The following is a 17,781-nucleotide window of genomic DNA, read 5'->3' as shown; positions in this document are numbered from 1 at the left end:
TGGCCCACCCTCCACTCCTCCGCCCCCTGCACTTCCACCCAACTGCTGCCGTCTCAGAGCCGGGGTCTCAGCCCCCACCCGGGGCAGGCTTGAGCAGCCTCTCCATGAGGACAGACGGCGTGGGCTCCCTGACTGGCCCCAGCATGTCTCCTCAAGGAGAAACCGGGCTTGTGCTATAGACAGGAAGCCTCTGACACTGCGCCAGCAGACAGCACTCAAGAAAACTGCCAAGGGATGACATGTAAAAGTTTAGTATTTTGTTCAACAATTTAAAAAATAGATATAATACCCGCACAAAATATTGCACAGCAAATAATAGATTATGTTTGTACAAAATCCAGTAAGAAAAACATAATTTTATCATTTAGGATGATTCATAAAATATATTTTGAGCAACAGAGATAATGAGGGTCCCACGTGTGCAGACGGCAGCACCAGAGCCAGAGCCACCGCCACGCAGTTCACACTCACGGAACCCAGGCCTGCTGGGTGTCAGCAGCAGCTAAGCTGGACGCAGGTACTACAAAATGACCAGCGCGTGCTCTCTGCTTCCTCAGCCAAGTGGTGGGCCCTGAGGTCAAAGGCTGAGGAGAGGCGGGGAGGACGGCCTGCAGGGCAGGAGGGGCAGACAGGCCCCAGCCAGGCGGCCCAGGAAGGATGTCACCCTCAAGCCCTCACTGGTAGATGACCTTCACGCAAAATGCCTCTTCGTTTTTGTCCTCATGGTCATTGATGTAGATCAGGATCTCCTCCTCCCCGACTCTCAGACTAGGCGCAAACCGCAGGCCGATGCTGTAGGTCTCTCCACCCGCAACCTGGAAATAAGCATCCAAATCCCAGCGTCCACCCCCGGGCCGTCCCACACTCTCACCAGCAACCTCTCTGCATGGTCATGTGTATTTCCAAGGGGAGGTGACAAGGTGGGGGAGCCCTGCGGGGTGCATCCGAGGTCTGCCTTTGACTTCAGCGCCTGGGACAAGGATGGGAACCGGTGCTCCGCCAGAGGGATGCGTTACTCGGACTCGGAGCCACACTCATGTTCCAGACTGAGCTGTCTAACGTTACCATGAAAACCCCTGGGCACATCGCCCTTTCCCACGCTCAGGAGAAACTCAGCTAAATCTCCAGCTACTAAAGAGACAACGGGCCCACCCAAGTATGGCAGGGCACCTGTCACCGCCCTGGGGTTTTTGGAAGACTGCTGGTGATTGGAGGAACTCACTCCTAAATGCAGCCTAACTGCCCTCCATTCAGGTTCCCAGGGCTCCCCTGGGAGTCCCACGCACAGCCCCACCACACCTGGAAGGAGTCCTCCCTGAACCGCAGCAGCTCCGGGTGGTCGCTGTGCAGGTGGAACGTCCTCCGGGAGGGGTAGGGGTTGGTGTAGGTGATCCTCTTGTTGACACCCTTCCCTTCGCCCACAGCCAACGTGATCTCAAAGGCCTGTGGAGAGAGGGGACAGGGAGACACTGTGGTCACTCACGGGTACAGCCACCAGCCCTTCCTCCAAGTATCCCCTGAGTCTACTGTGCACCGTGCATGGCCCCAGACACTGGAGAACCCCCCAGAGATCAGAGAGACGCTCTCTGGAGCTTCCACCCGGGAGACAGACAGCACAGGAGCAAACACGCGCACAGCCAGCCCTGCTGGGTAAGAACTCTGTATCCAGGTAGCCCGAGTCACAGGACCAAAGTAGGGGTCCTGTAGTGCCCCGGTATTGAGCCCCCATCCCCTCAGCCTGTGCCTGCCACACATACAGACCTTAGAGATGAGCGGCTGGCGGCAGGAGAGGCACACGAGCCAGGAGGCCACCAGCTGGTGGCAATCCACGTCCACTAGGTTGAGGTGGACAAAGCGGCTGCCAGCCCTGAGGGGCCTCACACCAACATGCAGGTCCTGCACCCCACGAGGCGGCAACACGAAGACACCTTTGGGGTCCGTCTTCAAGAGCAAGAGAGGCGGGTCAGGGCAGAGCCTCTCATGGTGTGCAAGCAAGGGGCTCCTGGCCAATTAGCCAGGGGAGCCCAAGGTCATGGGTGGTTCAGGGGCAGTCGAATCTGAGGCCACAACCAACCCTGACATCACTGTGGCTGTGACTTGGGCCTGCACCTGGCAAGTCCCTCCTCCTACATGGTGATTACTCCCTAAGTGCTGCCTCCACAGAAAGAGAACTGGAGCCATCCTGGGGCTTAAAACCCTGGCCAGCTGGTGGCACCAGGGGCTGCCCTCCCACCCCATCTAACTGTGGCTTCACTAACGCCAGGGCTCCTGTCACCGTTTACCTAGCAGGAATTCTGAACACTGGCCTTTGGGGTTGGTGTGTACGTCAATCGCCCCACAATGGCACATCTAACGAAAGGCGACTGCCAGGAAGCCTCTGGTAACAGAGTCTGAGCACTGGAGGTGCTGGAAAAGCTGCCGTCAGGGCCACCCACTGTGCTCCAGCTGAATGCCCACTGCCCGTCTCCCGCTGGGGTTGGAGAGAGACTCAGAACAGCCCCCGGAGAGGCTGTACCTTCAGCTCCTGGGGGTGTGAAGTGAAAGCTCTCACTTTCCTCACTGTCTGCGTCCCCCGAAGGACAAGGGACAGGCGGGTCAGCTGGCCTGCGACGCAGGAGACATCCACGCGCTGCAGGGAGTGGAGGTGGACCTGCCACGTCTGTGTGGGTGTCGCCAGCCAGCGATCCCTGCAGTGGGACAGGAGCCATCTGCACTTGTCCCGGAAGACTCAGCACCAGCCCACGAGAGGCCAACAAGGGCTGCCAGGAGTGTGGGCAGACAGAAGGCCACGCAGGGAAAGCCCCAGAGGACCAGGCCCCAGGAGGCAGAGCTGCGGCCTGGTGGCTCCGCCCCAGCTGCCCCCCTCCCACCCACAGCAGAGGCTCTCAGGGCACAGCAGGGCTGACCGATGGCCCCACTTGTCTGCACCCAGGATGCCACCTGGTACGAGGGTGCTTAGGAACCACATGTCAAACAAATGACAAGGCACGCTTTAGCCAAACACACATCCTGGACAAGTGTCCACGCCCAACAGGGTTCTGAGGCAAAGCCAAGAGCAGCGCCACTCAGGAGCCAGGGTGGGGCTGGAGGTCATGCCGGCCTGAGCAAGGAAGCCCCTGTTAGCATTTCAGAGCCAAGAGCTGCCGCTTCCTAATAAAATGGGGCTGGGTGAGGCATCTTCACGGGCTCACGAGGAAGCCACGCTGAGACGTGCTCACGTGGCCCCTCACCCTCTGGTGGGCACTCCGTGCAGGTAAGCCCCTGACCTGTCCTCAGAAGCACTGCAGGAAATCTCCCAGCTCACAGCAGTTTGAAAGGATTCTCACAGGACTTGGGGATCCGACTTAGGAGGGGAGGGGAAAGGGACCGGGTCATTTAGCCTGGAGGAGAGGGACGGGCAATTCCACCACAGTCCTCCCTCTCCGCAGGAGGGACCACAGCTTCATTCATGCTGTTTGGCCTAGGGACTTAGCAAGAAAAAGGTAACAGCGGCTTCTGGGTGGCCCTTGGCACTATCTGGAGACAGAGGCTGACTCGTGTCCTTCCTTGGTAGGCACAGGCTGCGTCCCAAGTCACTCAGGCTGCAGGTGCCCCTCCAGGATGCCTTCCCCAGGCCCCTGCTAGCCCTGGAACTCGCAGCAGAATCCCGCCTCACAAAGTGAAGGCCCAACAGCTCCCCCAAGTTTAGGAAGGGGCCAAGCCCACTTTCAATCCACCAGTAGCCCCAGGCCTGCCTCCTCCTCTCCTCTGCCACTGCCCCTGGGTCCCCGAAGGCTGTGCACTTACGAGTAAATGATGACAAAGAAGTCTTTGATCTCCGGGCTCGGACCACTAGCTACCTTCAGAAACACGTCCCGTGGCTCCCCCGGGCTCTGCCAACCAGATGTGCAGCAAATCAGGGCACACAGCCCACTGCCCAGCTCTGCCAAACCCAGTCTGGCCCCTAAATCCGTGTGACTAGTGCACGCAGAGAGTGAGGACCAGCCCCTCCCAAAACAAATCTGTTCATGTTCTATACCAGCCAGAATTCACTATTCTGTTCACTGTCAAAGACAAAATCATTAGCTTCCTGATTTTACAAGGATCTCAATAATTAGATTCTACAGGAGATTTTATCCAGTTTCCTAACTGGTCATAACACAATTATTGCCTTATCCTTTACACAATGGTAATTAATATGTGCCTTAATTACCATTCACTTTATTCACTTTGCTTCATGCCTTTTTAAAATTTAAATTCAGATGATCAAGGAGCTGATCTGCTAGTAGAAAAAATAAAAACACGCTCATAAAGCTCTCATAAAGATGTCAAAATAGCCCTTTAGTACCTTGGAAAAGAAACCACTTAGCGGAAAACCTAAAACGAAGAGGCTCCCAGGAGACCCCGCAGGGAAGACGATGGGGGCGCAGACTCGCTGGGAAGGATCTGCCTGAGCCGGGGCCACAACACAACCTACCACATTCTGGGTCTCACAGATGACATTCGGGTCGCTGCAACGAACATGGACTGGGGGGTCCTCACCAAGCATTCCCACCGGAGCACCTGGAGCAGGGGAAATGTCAAAGAGTCCTCCACATTTCCGGCCTGTGTGGAGACGGCCCCACACATTACATACTATAGGACGGGACAGGCTCATCACAGGTGCTCAGCAAGACACCTGCTGGGGAACCGGGCGCTGCCACCTTTCCCAGGACAGCATCTGAGCACTGTGTTCCCTGCGCGGACACCGCCCGTCCAGCCCACTGCCGCTTTGCTGCAGCCACCTCCGCAGGGAATAATCGAGGGGCCACAGAAAGGAAAGCACAGCTCCCTAGAGCAGGGAAGCCTGCACTCTGCTGTAAGGGGCGCCAACCGGAAACGCGGGCCATCAGGTGAGGAGGCAGGTGTTCCTCCAGGCATGCCCGGACCTGGGCCGCGGAGCTGGGATTTTTTAGAAGAGCGGACTCACCCAGCAAATGCGCACCTAGTCATCTCAGAGGTGGCAAGAGGGACACCATCTCAAACCATAAAGGGAGAGAAAATTCCCCAGGCCCCACGTGCTGCTCTAACAGAACCAGGGCATGAAGCCATGAGGCCATCTGTCACCCTCAGGAGGTGCCTACTTCCAACAGGTGAGCCTGCAACATGTGGGCCGCAGGGTCAGTGCAGGACCTGCCTGGAAGCGTGTGCCAGGGCGGCAGGCGGATGGCCTTCTTCAGAAAGGAGAGCTCCGGGTGATAGAAGCGGAAGACCTGGTCCACCACGTGGGGCTGCAGCTCCACAGTCAGGCAGAGCACGGCGATAGGCTTGCCACCACTCGCTCGGAACAAGACCTGTGAGGAGGCCACGCTGAGCGTTGGGACGGGCACGACACTCCTGAGCAGCTTCTCGTCCCTCCTTAGACAGCACAGGTATCTCCACTGTCGCCACGACCCACTCACCCTCCACTGCCATGATGGGGGAAGGGTTGGGCATCGTCAAAGACAGGGACTGAGTCTGCAGCAGCAGGTCCCTACCAGAGGGGACCGCTAAGCAAGGTCTGGCCTGGCACCCAGCACAGGGCACCCGAGCAGCCACGCTGCCGTTATTTCTCTCCGGTACGGCACACTTCTTAAACGCCAGTGGAGAAGGTCTGCAGTCCTAAGTCAAAACTACTCCCGCCATGATTCCACCTCCCAACACCCCGCGTGCAGGTGAGCAAGTCAGGCCAGGAGGTCCTGGGGTGGGTGGTGGTGGGGCCAAGTTAGTGGCCAAACACGTCAGCACAAGCTCTTTGATTTCAGATGTCAAAAAGAGGCTGTGCCTATACCAAAGGGGTTAGAAATAGAAACTTCCCTGGTTTCAAAAGAGCTACTCATTAAAAACCATATTGTCTAAAGAGGTATTAATTTCGACAACTGATAAAAAGGCTGTATTTGTTTCAAGATATACACACAGAGACATGTACTCACACACATGCACGCACTCACACATGCACACATGCACCCACACATGCACATATATCCATGCACATATGCACACACGCATGCGCCAGCACATACATCCACCCACATATTGGCACCCCACATCACACGCCACATGCATGGACAGCCCACATGTGCGCCACATGCACAGCACGCATGCATGCACCCACACATGCACATACATGCACACACATGCATACACACACATGTGCCCATGTGTGCACACACACGCATGCACAAATGCACACATGCACACACGTGCACACATGCGCACACACACATCCACCCACACATGCATGCACCCACACATGTAGACATACATGCACACACACGGATGTATCCACACACATGCACGCACACATGCACACACCACCCACACATGCGTGCACACACACACATGCACACACTTCACATCTGCACACATCGAGAAGGAGACAGTGGGGCAGATCAGGAATGAAAAGATCCTTCCAAATATATCTTGCTTAATAGTTTGATTTTTGATTTAAATGTTTTTAATTTTGAAAACTAAAATAAATAGAAGTGTCAATGTATTAAAAATAAACAAATCTAACCTTCTATCAAGTTGGTGCTGTAACTACCCAGAGAAGAATTCTTTAAGGAAATTTAAATCACAGGATACAAAGGACCTAAGGACAAATGCACCTTCAGACATCTTGCACTGACAGATAGTGTCTATCCCCGGTTGGTACTGATGTTTTGAAATATACACATACACAAAGATGGCCAGTGTGGCCAGTGGTATCGCAGCCAAAGGGATTTGGCCAGTGTGGTCAGCAGATTGGTTAGATACAGAGGAAATTAGGCAAACAACTAAATATAGTCAACCAAATGGGAGCCAGGTTTCTCACGAGCAGAAATGGGAATTACAAACATGGAAAGAAGAAACCCGTGATGCTGAACTGGTGTTGGAAGAACTGCTGCAAATTCATAGTCTTTAGCACACTAGAAACAGTAGTCTATGCACATACACACACACACATGCACACACACATCTATACATTGTATATGCATGATATGCACATATGTATATGTATCTGTATATACAGGCATACACCTCTTAGGTCTCTCTGCTGACAGGGACTAGCAGCAGTGACATCCCAGTAGCACTGAGTACATCTAGCACTCAAATCTTGGTTTCTAAATGTCATTCTCCAACCAAAAGAACCTTAGTTAAATGGCTGACATTCCTGAAATGCAAGCTGAGCCTGGGGCATCCTGCTGTGCTGGGCAGTAAGGAAAGACTCAAAGGAGGACAGGGGTGAATCAACAGGACACAGGAGCTGGCCTGAAGGGGCTGCCCTCCTTAGTCAGGGACAACATGGATATGAGCAACAAAATAAACAGTAACAAAATGAATAAAATAGAAATTCATTGTTCATAAGGATATAAAAAGTAAATACATGAATGGGGTGAAGGCACAGCTCTACCTTACTTAAAATACCAGTAATCGACAGAGAAGGAATGATGGAATTGGAAAATCCACAGCAGGCAAGCATCCCATTAACTACCAACTCGGGGTGGTCATCAGTGCACACTGAGACCTAGTGCGTAGAAGTCTGATGAAGAAGAGGGTATATGAATGGCCTCAGTATCTCCCAACAAGACACTTACTCATGACTTTCTGATTACTAGACACAATTTTTTTTTTTTTTTTTTTTTTTTTTTTTGAGACAGAGTCTCGCTCTGTAGCTTGGGCTTGAGTGCAGTGGCCGGATCTCAGCTCACTGCAAGCTCCGTCTCCCGGGTTTACGCCATTCTCCTGCCTCAGCCTCCCAAGTAGCTGGGACTACAGGCGCCCGCCATCTCGCCCGGCTAGTTTTTTTTGTATTTTTTAGTAGAGACGGGGTTTCACCGGGTTAGCCAGGATGGTCTCGAGCTCTTGACCTCGTGATCCGCCCGTCTCGGCCTCCCAAAGTGCTGGGATTACAGGCTTGAGCCACCACGCCCGGCCACAAATATTTCTTAATTGATATTACAGGAAAAAAGCATGGCAGATGCCATTTTAACTGAATGGAAACAGTAACATCGCCAGTAACAGGACAAAGCAACATGGTGTCCCTCACAGTATGATGCTCGGAGAGGACACAGCAAATGTCTGTGGAGTCCCTGTCCCAAGTGCATCACCTGGGTCTAACCGAACCCAGGTCTAACCGAACCGAGGCCTAACCGAACCCGGGTCTAACCGAACCCGGGTCTAACCAAACCTGGGTCTAACCGAAACCAACACCAGACCAGGCCCACTGGGCACACCCTGCAGCATAACCGCCTATGCCCTTCAGAACAGCCACAGCCACGCCAGAGGGACTCCATGGGCAGCGGGCTGCTGGGGGCCACTGGGTGGGCCGTCTATCAAGAACTGGGACATCTGCGAATGTGAACGGGGCCTGTGATGACAGAAGAGGAGTGTCTAATTTTCATGGCTCTGCCTTGGCTGTAGAGGACAGTGGCCTTATTTTCAAGACAACCCAGCTCGAAGTGTCATGGAGTAAAGGGCATTACCTGATAATTTATTCTCAAATTGTTCAAGAAAAATGCATAAACAGAGAATAGTGAGGCAACCATGGCAAAGGTCAGTGATCGGGAAGGCTGGGAAAACCCCATGTGGGGCCTCCGCACTCTTCCTGTAACTTTTCCCTAAGTTCTACATTATTTCAAAATAACTACTTTTTATAACAACAACAACAAAAAGGCACAGGAGTTAACCTGAAAAGGATGGCAGTGGCCAGAGAGAGGGCAGTTCCAGCATCTAAGAGTGAAGCCTCCATGGGATGAGACATACAAATATAAAGCCCAGGTGTCCATCACGAGACACCACAAACACGGACTGTCTCTGGAGGGTGCTAGGACGCAGCTCACTTATTTGAAAATTGAAAAATAAAGGGAATGATTCTAACATTCATCCTCACTTTCAAATACAAAGTAGATTTTAGGGTAACCAAACCACTGATGGGGAAAGTTCTTGTTTGTAGGAAAATCACAGGAAGAATGGCAGGACTGCAATTTCACCTTGGATGGAACACGTGTGGGCCAGGAGCCTCAGCTGGATGCGAACGAGGGAGAAGCGGGTGACAGCAACAGGCCATCAGCACCTGAGCACGGTGACAGCCAGCATGGCCTCTGTGGGTGGCCTTCGTGGACGACGTGACCTGCCCACTGAGCAACTCCAGAGGCGGCACACTCCAGGCCAGCGGGTCCCAACCCAAACACACCAGCTGTAGAAAGGCCCGTGCTTAGAGCCCCAGCAGACGATGCTGAGATCCGTGTTGACGGGGGCAGCGATGACAGCATGCAGTCACGATAAAAAGAAAAGTCCTCATCGGTCCGAGATACACACTGCAGTAATTATGGGTAAACTAACACAATGCCTAGGATTTCCCTTCGAACTCCAAATTCATGTGAAGAGATATTTTTGACATAAAGATTATTTTAAGGTGAAAACACCTGAAATCTTTATCTGAACTTCCCTTATCTGACTAGTGCACAGCCTCCTGAAAATGCAGCTGCCATTAACCCCCTATGTGAAAGTGAAAGCATCCTGCAAATTCCAGGAAGGTCACAGACTGCCCATACCTACAGCACAAAGAGACAACAGAACGCCCCTGCCTTCCCATGGAGGCCGTGGCCCTCGCCCCCTTCATGCTACATTGGAACACAAACCTCGACCTCTGGGCATTCGGCAAGCTACTCACTTCCCAATGCTGTCACGGCTCACGATGGTAAGGCGCATCTTTCCTCCCATCCCTCTGTCTATTGTCATCCACCTGCAGGCCTTGCCATTCAGACCTAAGCTAGCAGAGGAAAACCTTCCTCCCAACAGTTCTGGCAACAGGATGTGATGGCTGGGACTTCCCACACATGTAAGGAAAAGGTATTAACCTAGAGCACTCAATAAAGAACAGATGTATTCCTTAGATCAAGGCAAAGCTGTGGCTGCATTTAAATAAAATAAAGCAAGTTTTCACTGGTGATGGGGCCTGGTGGACACACAGGGCCAGGCTGCAACCACAGTGAGACCCGGGCCACAGGGACCCCACAGCCTCAGGCCGGGACTGCGCTGAACTCTGAATTCTGTCCTCCAGGCAAGGTGTAGGAAAGACCAAAGCTTTTGCATTTTGTTTTTCACTTCCCAACTACAAAAGGCATGTTTCTACCGAATAAAGAAAAACCTTCAGAAACTGCCATAAAGCAGCAGTGTCTCAAGCTCCTCCTGCGAATGTCTCAGCCAGCTACTGAGAAGCAGGTGCCTTACTACACGGCCTTCACTTAGCAAGGGATATAACCAAAGTCTAAGTCTTATTTCCAGAAAGAACCACACCACACATTCACACACCAGGGAATGCTGTGTGTGAGGCTCACAGAGTGGCCACAGGCTGTGGCAGCCACCATGGGAACCGCGGCTTCACACCCGGAGAGCCCTGGCTGTGAGAAGGCGGCCACCGAGGAGGCATTTCCCACCAGACACCAAGCAGGCTGTGCCAGCGCCCAGACGGAGCTGCCCTGCCCAGCGAGGACATGGAGAAGGCCATTCCCAGGCCCATACCACCCCTGCCCTGACCTGGCCCCAGCCCTCCCCTCCAGGAGGGGAGAGAAGGACACAAGGCTCAGGCCCTGGGAATACCCTGGAAGCCCCGAGATCAGTCTGTCCTCTGTTGCCCCTTTACCTTGGCGTGTTTAGTGGGCACTGCACTGGACTTCCAAGGTGACACGGCGTCCGTGCCCTTCTCGTTGCTCAACCCAGAAGAGGCCTGAAGGAACCAATCAGCACAAGCAGGTCAGGGAGCGACACCAACTAGGTGACCAGCACCTGTGCTTAGAGACACCACTGCCACCCAGCTGGGAGCCACCAGCCTCCTCTCACACTGACTCTCCGGGCAGCAACCATCACCAACCGGCCTCACTGTGCCAGAGAAGGCTGAGGCTGCCAGGAGCAAAGGAACAGTAGATCCCAGGTGGAAACCCAGCTCTGCCTGAAGCCAAAGGCCTGAGGTCCCACCTGCTGTCCTCACAGCCCTTCCCAAGAGCCAGCATGGAACCCTGTGAATGAGCCTCTAGGGACATCTCAAGTCCACCTTAAGCGATGACCATCACCCTAGAGAGCTGACCCCAAAAGGTCAAAAGCTGAAACACACACTCCATGCCCATGCCTGCCTCATACACCCAGGCATGACACACCCCCTGCAGGCAAGCCTCACACACCACGCCTGCACACAACTGCATGCCTGCACACACACACAGACCCCCACACGCACCACTCCTGCACGCGTGCCTCACATACACCCCGCATACATGCCTCCTGCACACGCCTCACATATCCCCCCTGCACACATACCTCTTGCAAATACACCTGCTGCACGCATGCTCCCTGCACCCATGCTCCCCACACACATGCCAGCAAAGCTGCATCTTGCATAGAGCAGCCAGTGCTGCAGTCGGAAGGGACCAAACAACATTAACTGGAAAGAAGATGCTAGAAAATGTCAATCCATTAGATTCACTGGGCTTTAAGAAGCCCTAACAACCAACCCAGTAAAGAAAATTAGGAGGAGATGGTCCAGCCCGACACCCATCAGGCTGGAAAAGAGAAGCGGCTGGTTGCCACTCTCAGTGTACATGCCAGGGCTCTTACTGAGCACAAAGGGGAGTGGATGGCAGCCCGAAGGCTAGTCCATCTGCCACAGGCACGGGAGGGACACTGGTGGAGACTGGAAGCATTCTCAATTTCCCACTGTCGTCAGCCAAATGCAACTTCCTTGTGTGCCTGACACCCGCACCTGCACCATGGCCAGCTGCCCAGCAGAGAAGCTCTGGAACTTGAAGGGGATGTGGGCGGTCTCGTGGGGGCGCAGGTAGAGCTGGGGGGCCAGGCTGCCGCGAAGGTGGAACATGTCCTCCTCCACCGGCGTGTGCAGGCCAGCAGCACCCTTGAAGTCCCTCCACTCCTGACTGTCCACGATGACACTGGGGAAGGCAGTGTCCAGGCGTCAGGACAGTTCTTCCCAGGAAGGCCCACAGGAGGCTGCGTCCCACCCACCAAGAGCAGTGCTCAGAGGAGTGGGAGAGAGGAGCCGAATCGCCTCGGCTCTCGGGCAGAATTCAAGCCAGCTCAGCAGGGGAGCCGGCTGCACCCGACACAGATCTGGGCTGGGGCAGGATGGGCGTTGCTGAGACCTCACCTGAGCTCAGGGTTGTCGATCTCCACGGTCACCGTGTGCTGTGTGTTGTGGGGTTCTTAAGCACAAACTCAAAGAACTCGGCGACCCCAGTGTGGCGTGGAGCGTGTGCTCCGTGGTGATGGCCAGGCTCAGCAGGCTGGCGATGCTCTCGGCCTTTGTGCGCTCCCGGTAGGCAGCGATGACCTGTAGGTCCCGCANGGGGGCCAGGCTGCCGCGAAGGTGGAACATGTCCTCCTCCACCGGCGTGTGCAGGCCAGCAGCACCCTTGAAGTCCCTCCACTCCTGACTGTCCACGATGACACTGGGGAAGGCAGTGTCCAGGCGTCAGGACAGTTCTTCCCAGGAAGGCCCACAGGAGGCTGCGTCCCACCCACCAAGAGCAGTGCTCAGAGGAGTGGGAGAGAGGAGCCGAATCGCCTCGGCTCTCGGGCAGAATTCAAGCCAGCTCAGCAGGGGAGCCGGCTGCACCCGACACAGATCTGGGCTGGGGCAGGATGGGCGTTGCTGAGACCTCACCTGAGCTCAGGGTTGTCGATCTCCACGGTCACCGTGTGCTGTGTGTTGTGGGGGTTCTTAAGCACAAACTCAAAGAACTCGGCGACCCCCAGTGTGGCGTGGAGCGTGTGCTCCGTGGTGATGGCCAGGCTCAGCAGGCTGGCGATGCTCTCGGCCTTTGTGCGCTCCCGGTAGGCAGCGATGACCTGTAGGTCCCGCAAGTGCTGTGTGCGGACGCTCTGCTGGGCCTGCGGACAAGAGGACATGGGCGGACAGGGTCCCAGGCACACTCTCCTCCACGAGGGGCTATTGCTGGCCGCCCACCACCCGTGATCTCAGAACAGGACATTTCTCCACCAGCATCGCCACCACCACCCGCTTCCTTGACCATGTAGTCTGGGTGGAACTGGCCAGCCCCACCCAGGCGTGGATCTCAGGCAATGCTGGACAGAGATCTGCTGGCTGTGTCCCCGACATGGAGGTCCACACAGCACCCTTGCCTGCTCCTGAGAGACTCTTCACAGCCGCAAGCCTGGCCCCCCGTACAGTGGAGAATTAGGAACAGTGGTTTCAAACAAGAGAAAAGAATGGCCTCAAAACTATGGTGACAGGCCTCACCAGCCAGGTCCCCAACACAATGTCAGGAGCCCTATCTGGGCCCAGAGTCCACAGGAGGGGACATGCCCCCGGCCTGCAGAGTCTCGGTCACACCGGGTCAGAGTCCAGGCAAGCAGCACGCTGCCTCAGCAAGGCTCAGCCACCCCCTTGCTCTGACGCCCCAGGGACTCAAGGGGCTTAGCCAGTGCACATGGGTTCTACAGGTTGGAGACTGGCTTGTTTTTCCTGTGGGCCTTACAAGAAAAAGTGAGGCCCTCTAGAGGCTGCCTTGCAAGATCTCAGGCCTAGAAGGGGCCACCCCCATGCCAGAGAGTCAGCCAGCCTAAGTTACTCCAAGAAGCCGCTGTGGCCGGGCGCTGGGAACCTTCTCTCTAACAGAGGAGGCTGAGGCGTCAGAGAGATGGACTGACTTGAATGCTTTCAGGATTTAACTCAAAAGGTGAGGACAAAATTTGATTTCTGACTCAAACGACTTTGGACATTCACTTTCCAACCTCCAAAGCTTTGGCTTTTCCTTTGCCAGGGGGATTGGAGCTGGGCCTTTCACACTTGGGGCCTCCATCAGAAGTTATCATCAGAGCTTTTCAGGAGTTGAACCTCTGACAGGCTGTGCTGGACAATGGGGCCAGACATGAGTTAGGATGAGAAACAGGGCTAGGGCTGAGAGTGGCTCCTCACTTCCAAGCTCATGCTGACAGAGCTAAGGTTATCCAGGCTGGGGGCCTCCAGAGGCCACAGCTTCAAGCCCTGCCAGTTGGGATGAGGGAGGAAGGGAGAGAGGGAGGTGGGGTGGGTGTTCTGAGGCCTGGGAGGAGGCCCAGCCATGCCCTGGCCCTACCCCTGGCCTCCGTCTAGTCCCTCCCTCCTCCCTGACCACTGAGCCCACCAGTCCTGCAGGCTCAGCCCAGGCCTCCCCACCCCATGTCCTCTCACCATGCCTGTTCCTCACCCCATCAGACTGAACTGAGCCTAGGTAGGGACCGAGGCGTCTGCATCCACCTTTGAGCACCAAGGCCTCACTGGCCGGGAGGCTGAGTGACGGCCCTGCTGAGTTTACCATCAGGAGAAGTGACACCTCTGTTCAGACCCCGGCCTCCCTGCATGCAAAGGGGAGTCTCAGGAGACCTTTCTCGAGGCCCCTGTGGTTCCCAACTTCTACGCACCCAGGAGATACAACCATTCTCACCTACTATTTCTTAGTTGCAAAATATTAATAGTTCTATTTAGATTTTCAGCCAAAAGGGGAATTTTCTTTTCTTTTTTTTTTTTTTTTTTTGAGATGGAGTCTCGCTCTGTCTCCCGGGCTGGAGTGCAGTGGCCGGATCTCAGCTCACTGCAAGCTCCGCCTCCCGGGTTTACACCATTCTCCTGCCTCAGCCTCCCGAGTAGCTGGGACTACAGGCGCCCGCCACCTCACCCGGCTAGTTTTTTTGTATTTTTTAGTAGAGACGGGGTTTCACCGTGTTAGCCAGGATGGTCTCGATCTCCTGACCTCGTGATCCGCCCGTCTTGGCATCCCAAAGTGCTGGGATTACAGGCTTGAGCCACCGCGCCCGGCCAAAAAGGGGAATTTTTCTAGCCAGAATGATTACACTGATAACCCAGGATATGTCAGCTGTTCACGGCTCTGGTCCCCAGACCCGGGGAAGCCTCAGACTCACAGGCAAAGCTTTCTTCAAATCCAGGCTCCGGCAGTCCTGCCCAAACCAATCTGCCCAAGTCAGAATCTCCAGGGCTAACGCCCAGGAAATGGCTTTTAGTAAAAGCTCTCCAGATAATTCTCACTTAAAGATTTCCCCCAGTGGCTGAAAAAGTCCGATTTCTTATATTCTGTCCCTAGGACTCGGGAGGAAGGTAAGAGAGAATCATGTGGGAGGCAGGGAGAGATGTGTACAGTGACTCGGTCTGCATGGAGACCATGGGACAGTGACAGCTGAACAAACCCTCACCAACACGCTCGTCCCGCGCCGGCCCAACTCTCCCCCGGCCTCCTGCAGGCGCACAGACTTCATCCGCTCCAGTTTACGCCTGCGGGTGGCATCCGACTCACAGCTGATGTCCCGGGGCCCTGTGCCCTGCCGGGCATGGGTCAGCAGCATGGCGGCCAGCTCACTGTCCACGTCCGCCAGCTTCTGCGCTTGCACCACGTGTTTTCCTGAGAAAGGGTCAGAGGGGGAGTCGGGTGGACGTGCAGTGTCTGCCTTCCAGGAGCAGACATGGGGGCAGGCCTCCCAGGACTACCTGTCCAGGGAGGGAGCTCAAGAGCGCGGCTCATGCTTTTTGTAGCTCCAATCTGCAGAGTTCTGAGATCCAGATAAAGACCCTGGTTTCCACAGCATTTCCTCCTTTCCTCAGCCTCCAAATTAAAAGCAGTTCTGACTCTGGTCCTTAGATCCAACACTATCAACACACCACCAGGGGGTTTTCCAGGGGAAGATGGCCATGTTCTAGAAGCCCACGCTCTCGGGATCTTAAAGGGCCTACTAATGCCTTCACCCAAGGCTGCCAGCCTCAGTCCCTCGGATCAGGAATGGGGGTAAGGGGTTGTCCCCTTGGCAGGAGGTCTTCAGCTAGCAGGTAGTGAGAGATGAAGCTCAGAGCAGGCCTGGTCCCCAAGTTCCTCCTCTCAACTCCGCCCTGGCTGCCCCTGGACTGCCTGGCCCCCAGGACAGCCCGCCTCCTTTGGGGTGGCCCTACTCAAACCAGGGACATACAATGACTCATTTAGCAAACCAACAGAAGCTGAAAAGGGTCAAGCACTGGTAGGCAAAGGCTCAGCCACTACTGGATGGGCCAGGCCCTTCCTTCTGACACAGAGCCGGAGCTTAGGGTGTCGGGTGGGACTGTGCTAGGTGACCATGTGGCCATGCCACAGGCTGACACATGAGACTCCCAGACAATCGCTCAGCCCGGCACAGGCAGGGCAGCTGAAGGGCGCCCCAGCTTAGGGCCTGGGTCCTTCCTCACTCTCTGGCACCAGCAGAAACTTCCCACAGGAAACCAACGCCAGCCTGAGCTCTCCCCGCCTGGTTCCACTTGTATGGGGCATTGGCATCCCCTGCAGAAGCCTCCACACAGTGGGCAGCAATGTGACCCCGACTCCTCACAAGGAAACAGGTGCCACTGTCAGGTCCCCCACCACCATTCAATTTTAAAGGCAGTGAACTGCTTTGCAGATGCCCCGAGTGGCTCTCAGGCATAGGCTCGGTCTGAGATACCTGCAGCCACAGCCGTGAGTGGAGGGACCTGGGGCCTGGGCAGGTGGGCGTTTATCATGAGCTCAAGTTTTCACATTGCATCACCCTAACAAATACCTCTCGTGGTCCCAGTGAAACAAGAAATGAAGTTACAGAGTGACCATGAGACTGCACTTGGGGTGAGGCACGAAGCATTGAGAACCTTCTTAAAACTTCGTGCAACTTGCTAATTGCAGAACCTTGCCCCATGGGTGAGACATGTGCTTTTAAGGAATACCTCCTATGCCGGTTCTGAGCAAAACAGGGTCTGGAGGATCACTGACCTCAGGGCCTCTGACTGTCTCAGCAAGTCCTGGGTTCCTGCTCCCTGACAGCTGAGCCCTTGACCTGCTGCACCTGGAGGGAGGGTTTTATCAATAACCTCAGCCGGGCTCCTAGAGCTCAGGGACTTCTCTCTATGGAGCTGCTTCTCCATCATACTCTAGGTGGTCTGCAGGACCAGCTAAGGATGAAGGGCACTGACCCCAGGGCAGGGAATCCAGATTCTAAGCCAAGTTCACCCCTTAGCCATGGCACTGGCCAAGTCACCTGACCTCTCCTCGTCTCAGTTTCTTCAAAATTACAATGAGGAAGCTGGCCCAGAACACTCTACCCTGCCTGGATCATGAATCTCTCTGAGCCCCTCATGTCTGCTCCCAGGGAGAACGTACAAGTTGACCCAGAGTTCCTGGGAGCATTGCAGGATGAAACTCAACGGCCCCTCCCACCTCTAACAAGCCACAGTTCCAAGGCCCAGCAACACACGAAAGCGCACGGCAGCTCTGAATTCACACAAGATGATCTGCAACCTCTGGAAAAAATGCTCCTTAAAGAGCACTTCCCACTTGTAATTCAAATGACAAGTACTTTATATTCAGGTCTGTGAGGCCTTAAATTTTAAGGGGAGAGAACAACTTCAGAGCCTCCCTGCTGTGAAACACATTTTCAGCTAACCCAGGTCTTTCTCTCTCAAAACGAGGTCTTTCCCAAGCTCCATAATTGGCTTCTCTCTTCTGTTCACAACATGGGGGACCTCAGCTTGTTTTGAAAATCAGTCTGTGTTCATTCTGACCTTCTCTCCATTTCTCCTTCCCTTGCAGATGAGCAGCCAACCAGACACAAATGCCCCTGGCAGGATTCCCACTTCTCCAAACAGCGCAGTCACCTGCAGAGCCCAGCCTAGAGCACTAGGGTGTGATCAATGTGGTGGCTTGGTGGGGCCTGCAGGTCCACAGGGGCATCCAGCCAGGGCACCAAGCTGCACATGGACAGTGCAGTCCTGCCCTAGACGCAGAG

At 54.8% G+C, this 17,781-nt stretch overlaps 1 protein-coding gene across 1 annotated transcript in view; it reads right to left on the bottom strand.

Annotated features, from left to right (window-relative positions):
- Positions 1-235: 235 nt before the first annotated feature.
- NPHP4 (nephrocystin 4) overlaps positions 236-17,781 on the bottom strand; it is a 142,652-nt gene continuing 125,106 nt past the window's right edge. The window contains exons 20-30 of the mRNA XM_017856029.1: positions 15,199-15,404; positions 12,653-12,879; positions 11,735-11,921; positions 10,625-10,708; positions 5,156-5,312; positions 4,457-4,542; positions 3,787-3,872; positions 2,516-2,687; positions 1,762-1,941; positions 1,300-1,443; positions 236-815 (exon numbers count right to left, since the gene is read on the bottom strand). Coding sequence (XP_017711518.1) covers positions 675-815; positions 1,300-1,443; positions 1,762-1,941; positions 2,516-2,687; positions 3,787-3,872; positions 4,457-4,542; positions 5,156-5,312; positions 10,625-10,708; positions 11,735-11,921; positions 12,653-12,879; positions 15,199-15,404 — 1,670 coding nt within the window. The 3' untranslated portion in view covers positions 236-674. The remainder of the gene's footprint in view (positions 816-1,299; positions 1,444-1,761; positions 1,942-2,515; positions 2,688-3,786; positions 3,873-4,456; positions 4,543-5,155; positions 5,313-10,624; positions 10,709-11,734; positions 11,922-12,652; positions 12,880-15,198; positions 15,405-17,781) is intronic.

Source organism: Rhinopithecus bieti, unplaced genomic scaffold, assembly GCF_001698545.2.
Source record: "Rhinopithecus bieti isolate Rb0 unplaced genomic scaffold, ASM169854v2 scaffold_40368, whole genome shotgun sequence".
NCBI lineage: Eukaryota > Metazoa > Chordata > Mammalia > Primates > Cercopithecidae > Rhinopithecus > Rhinopithecus bieti.
Note: the sequence above shows the minus strand (reverse complement) of the source record. Positions and strands in the feature narration are given on the sequence as shown.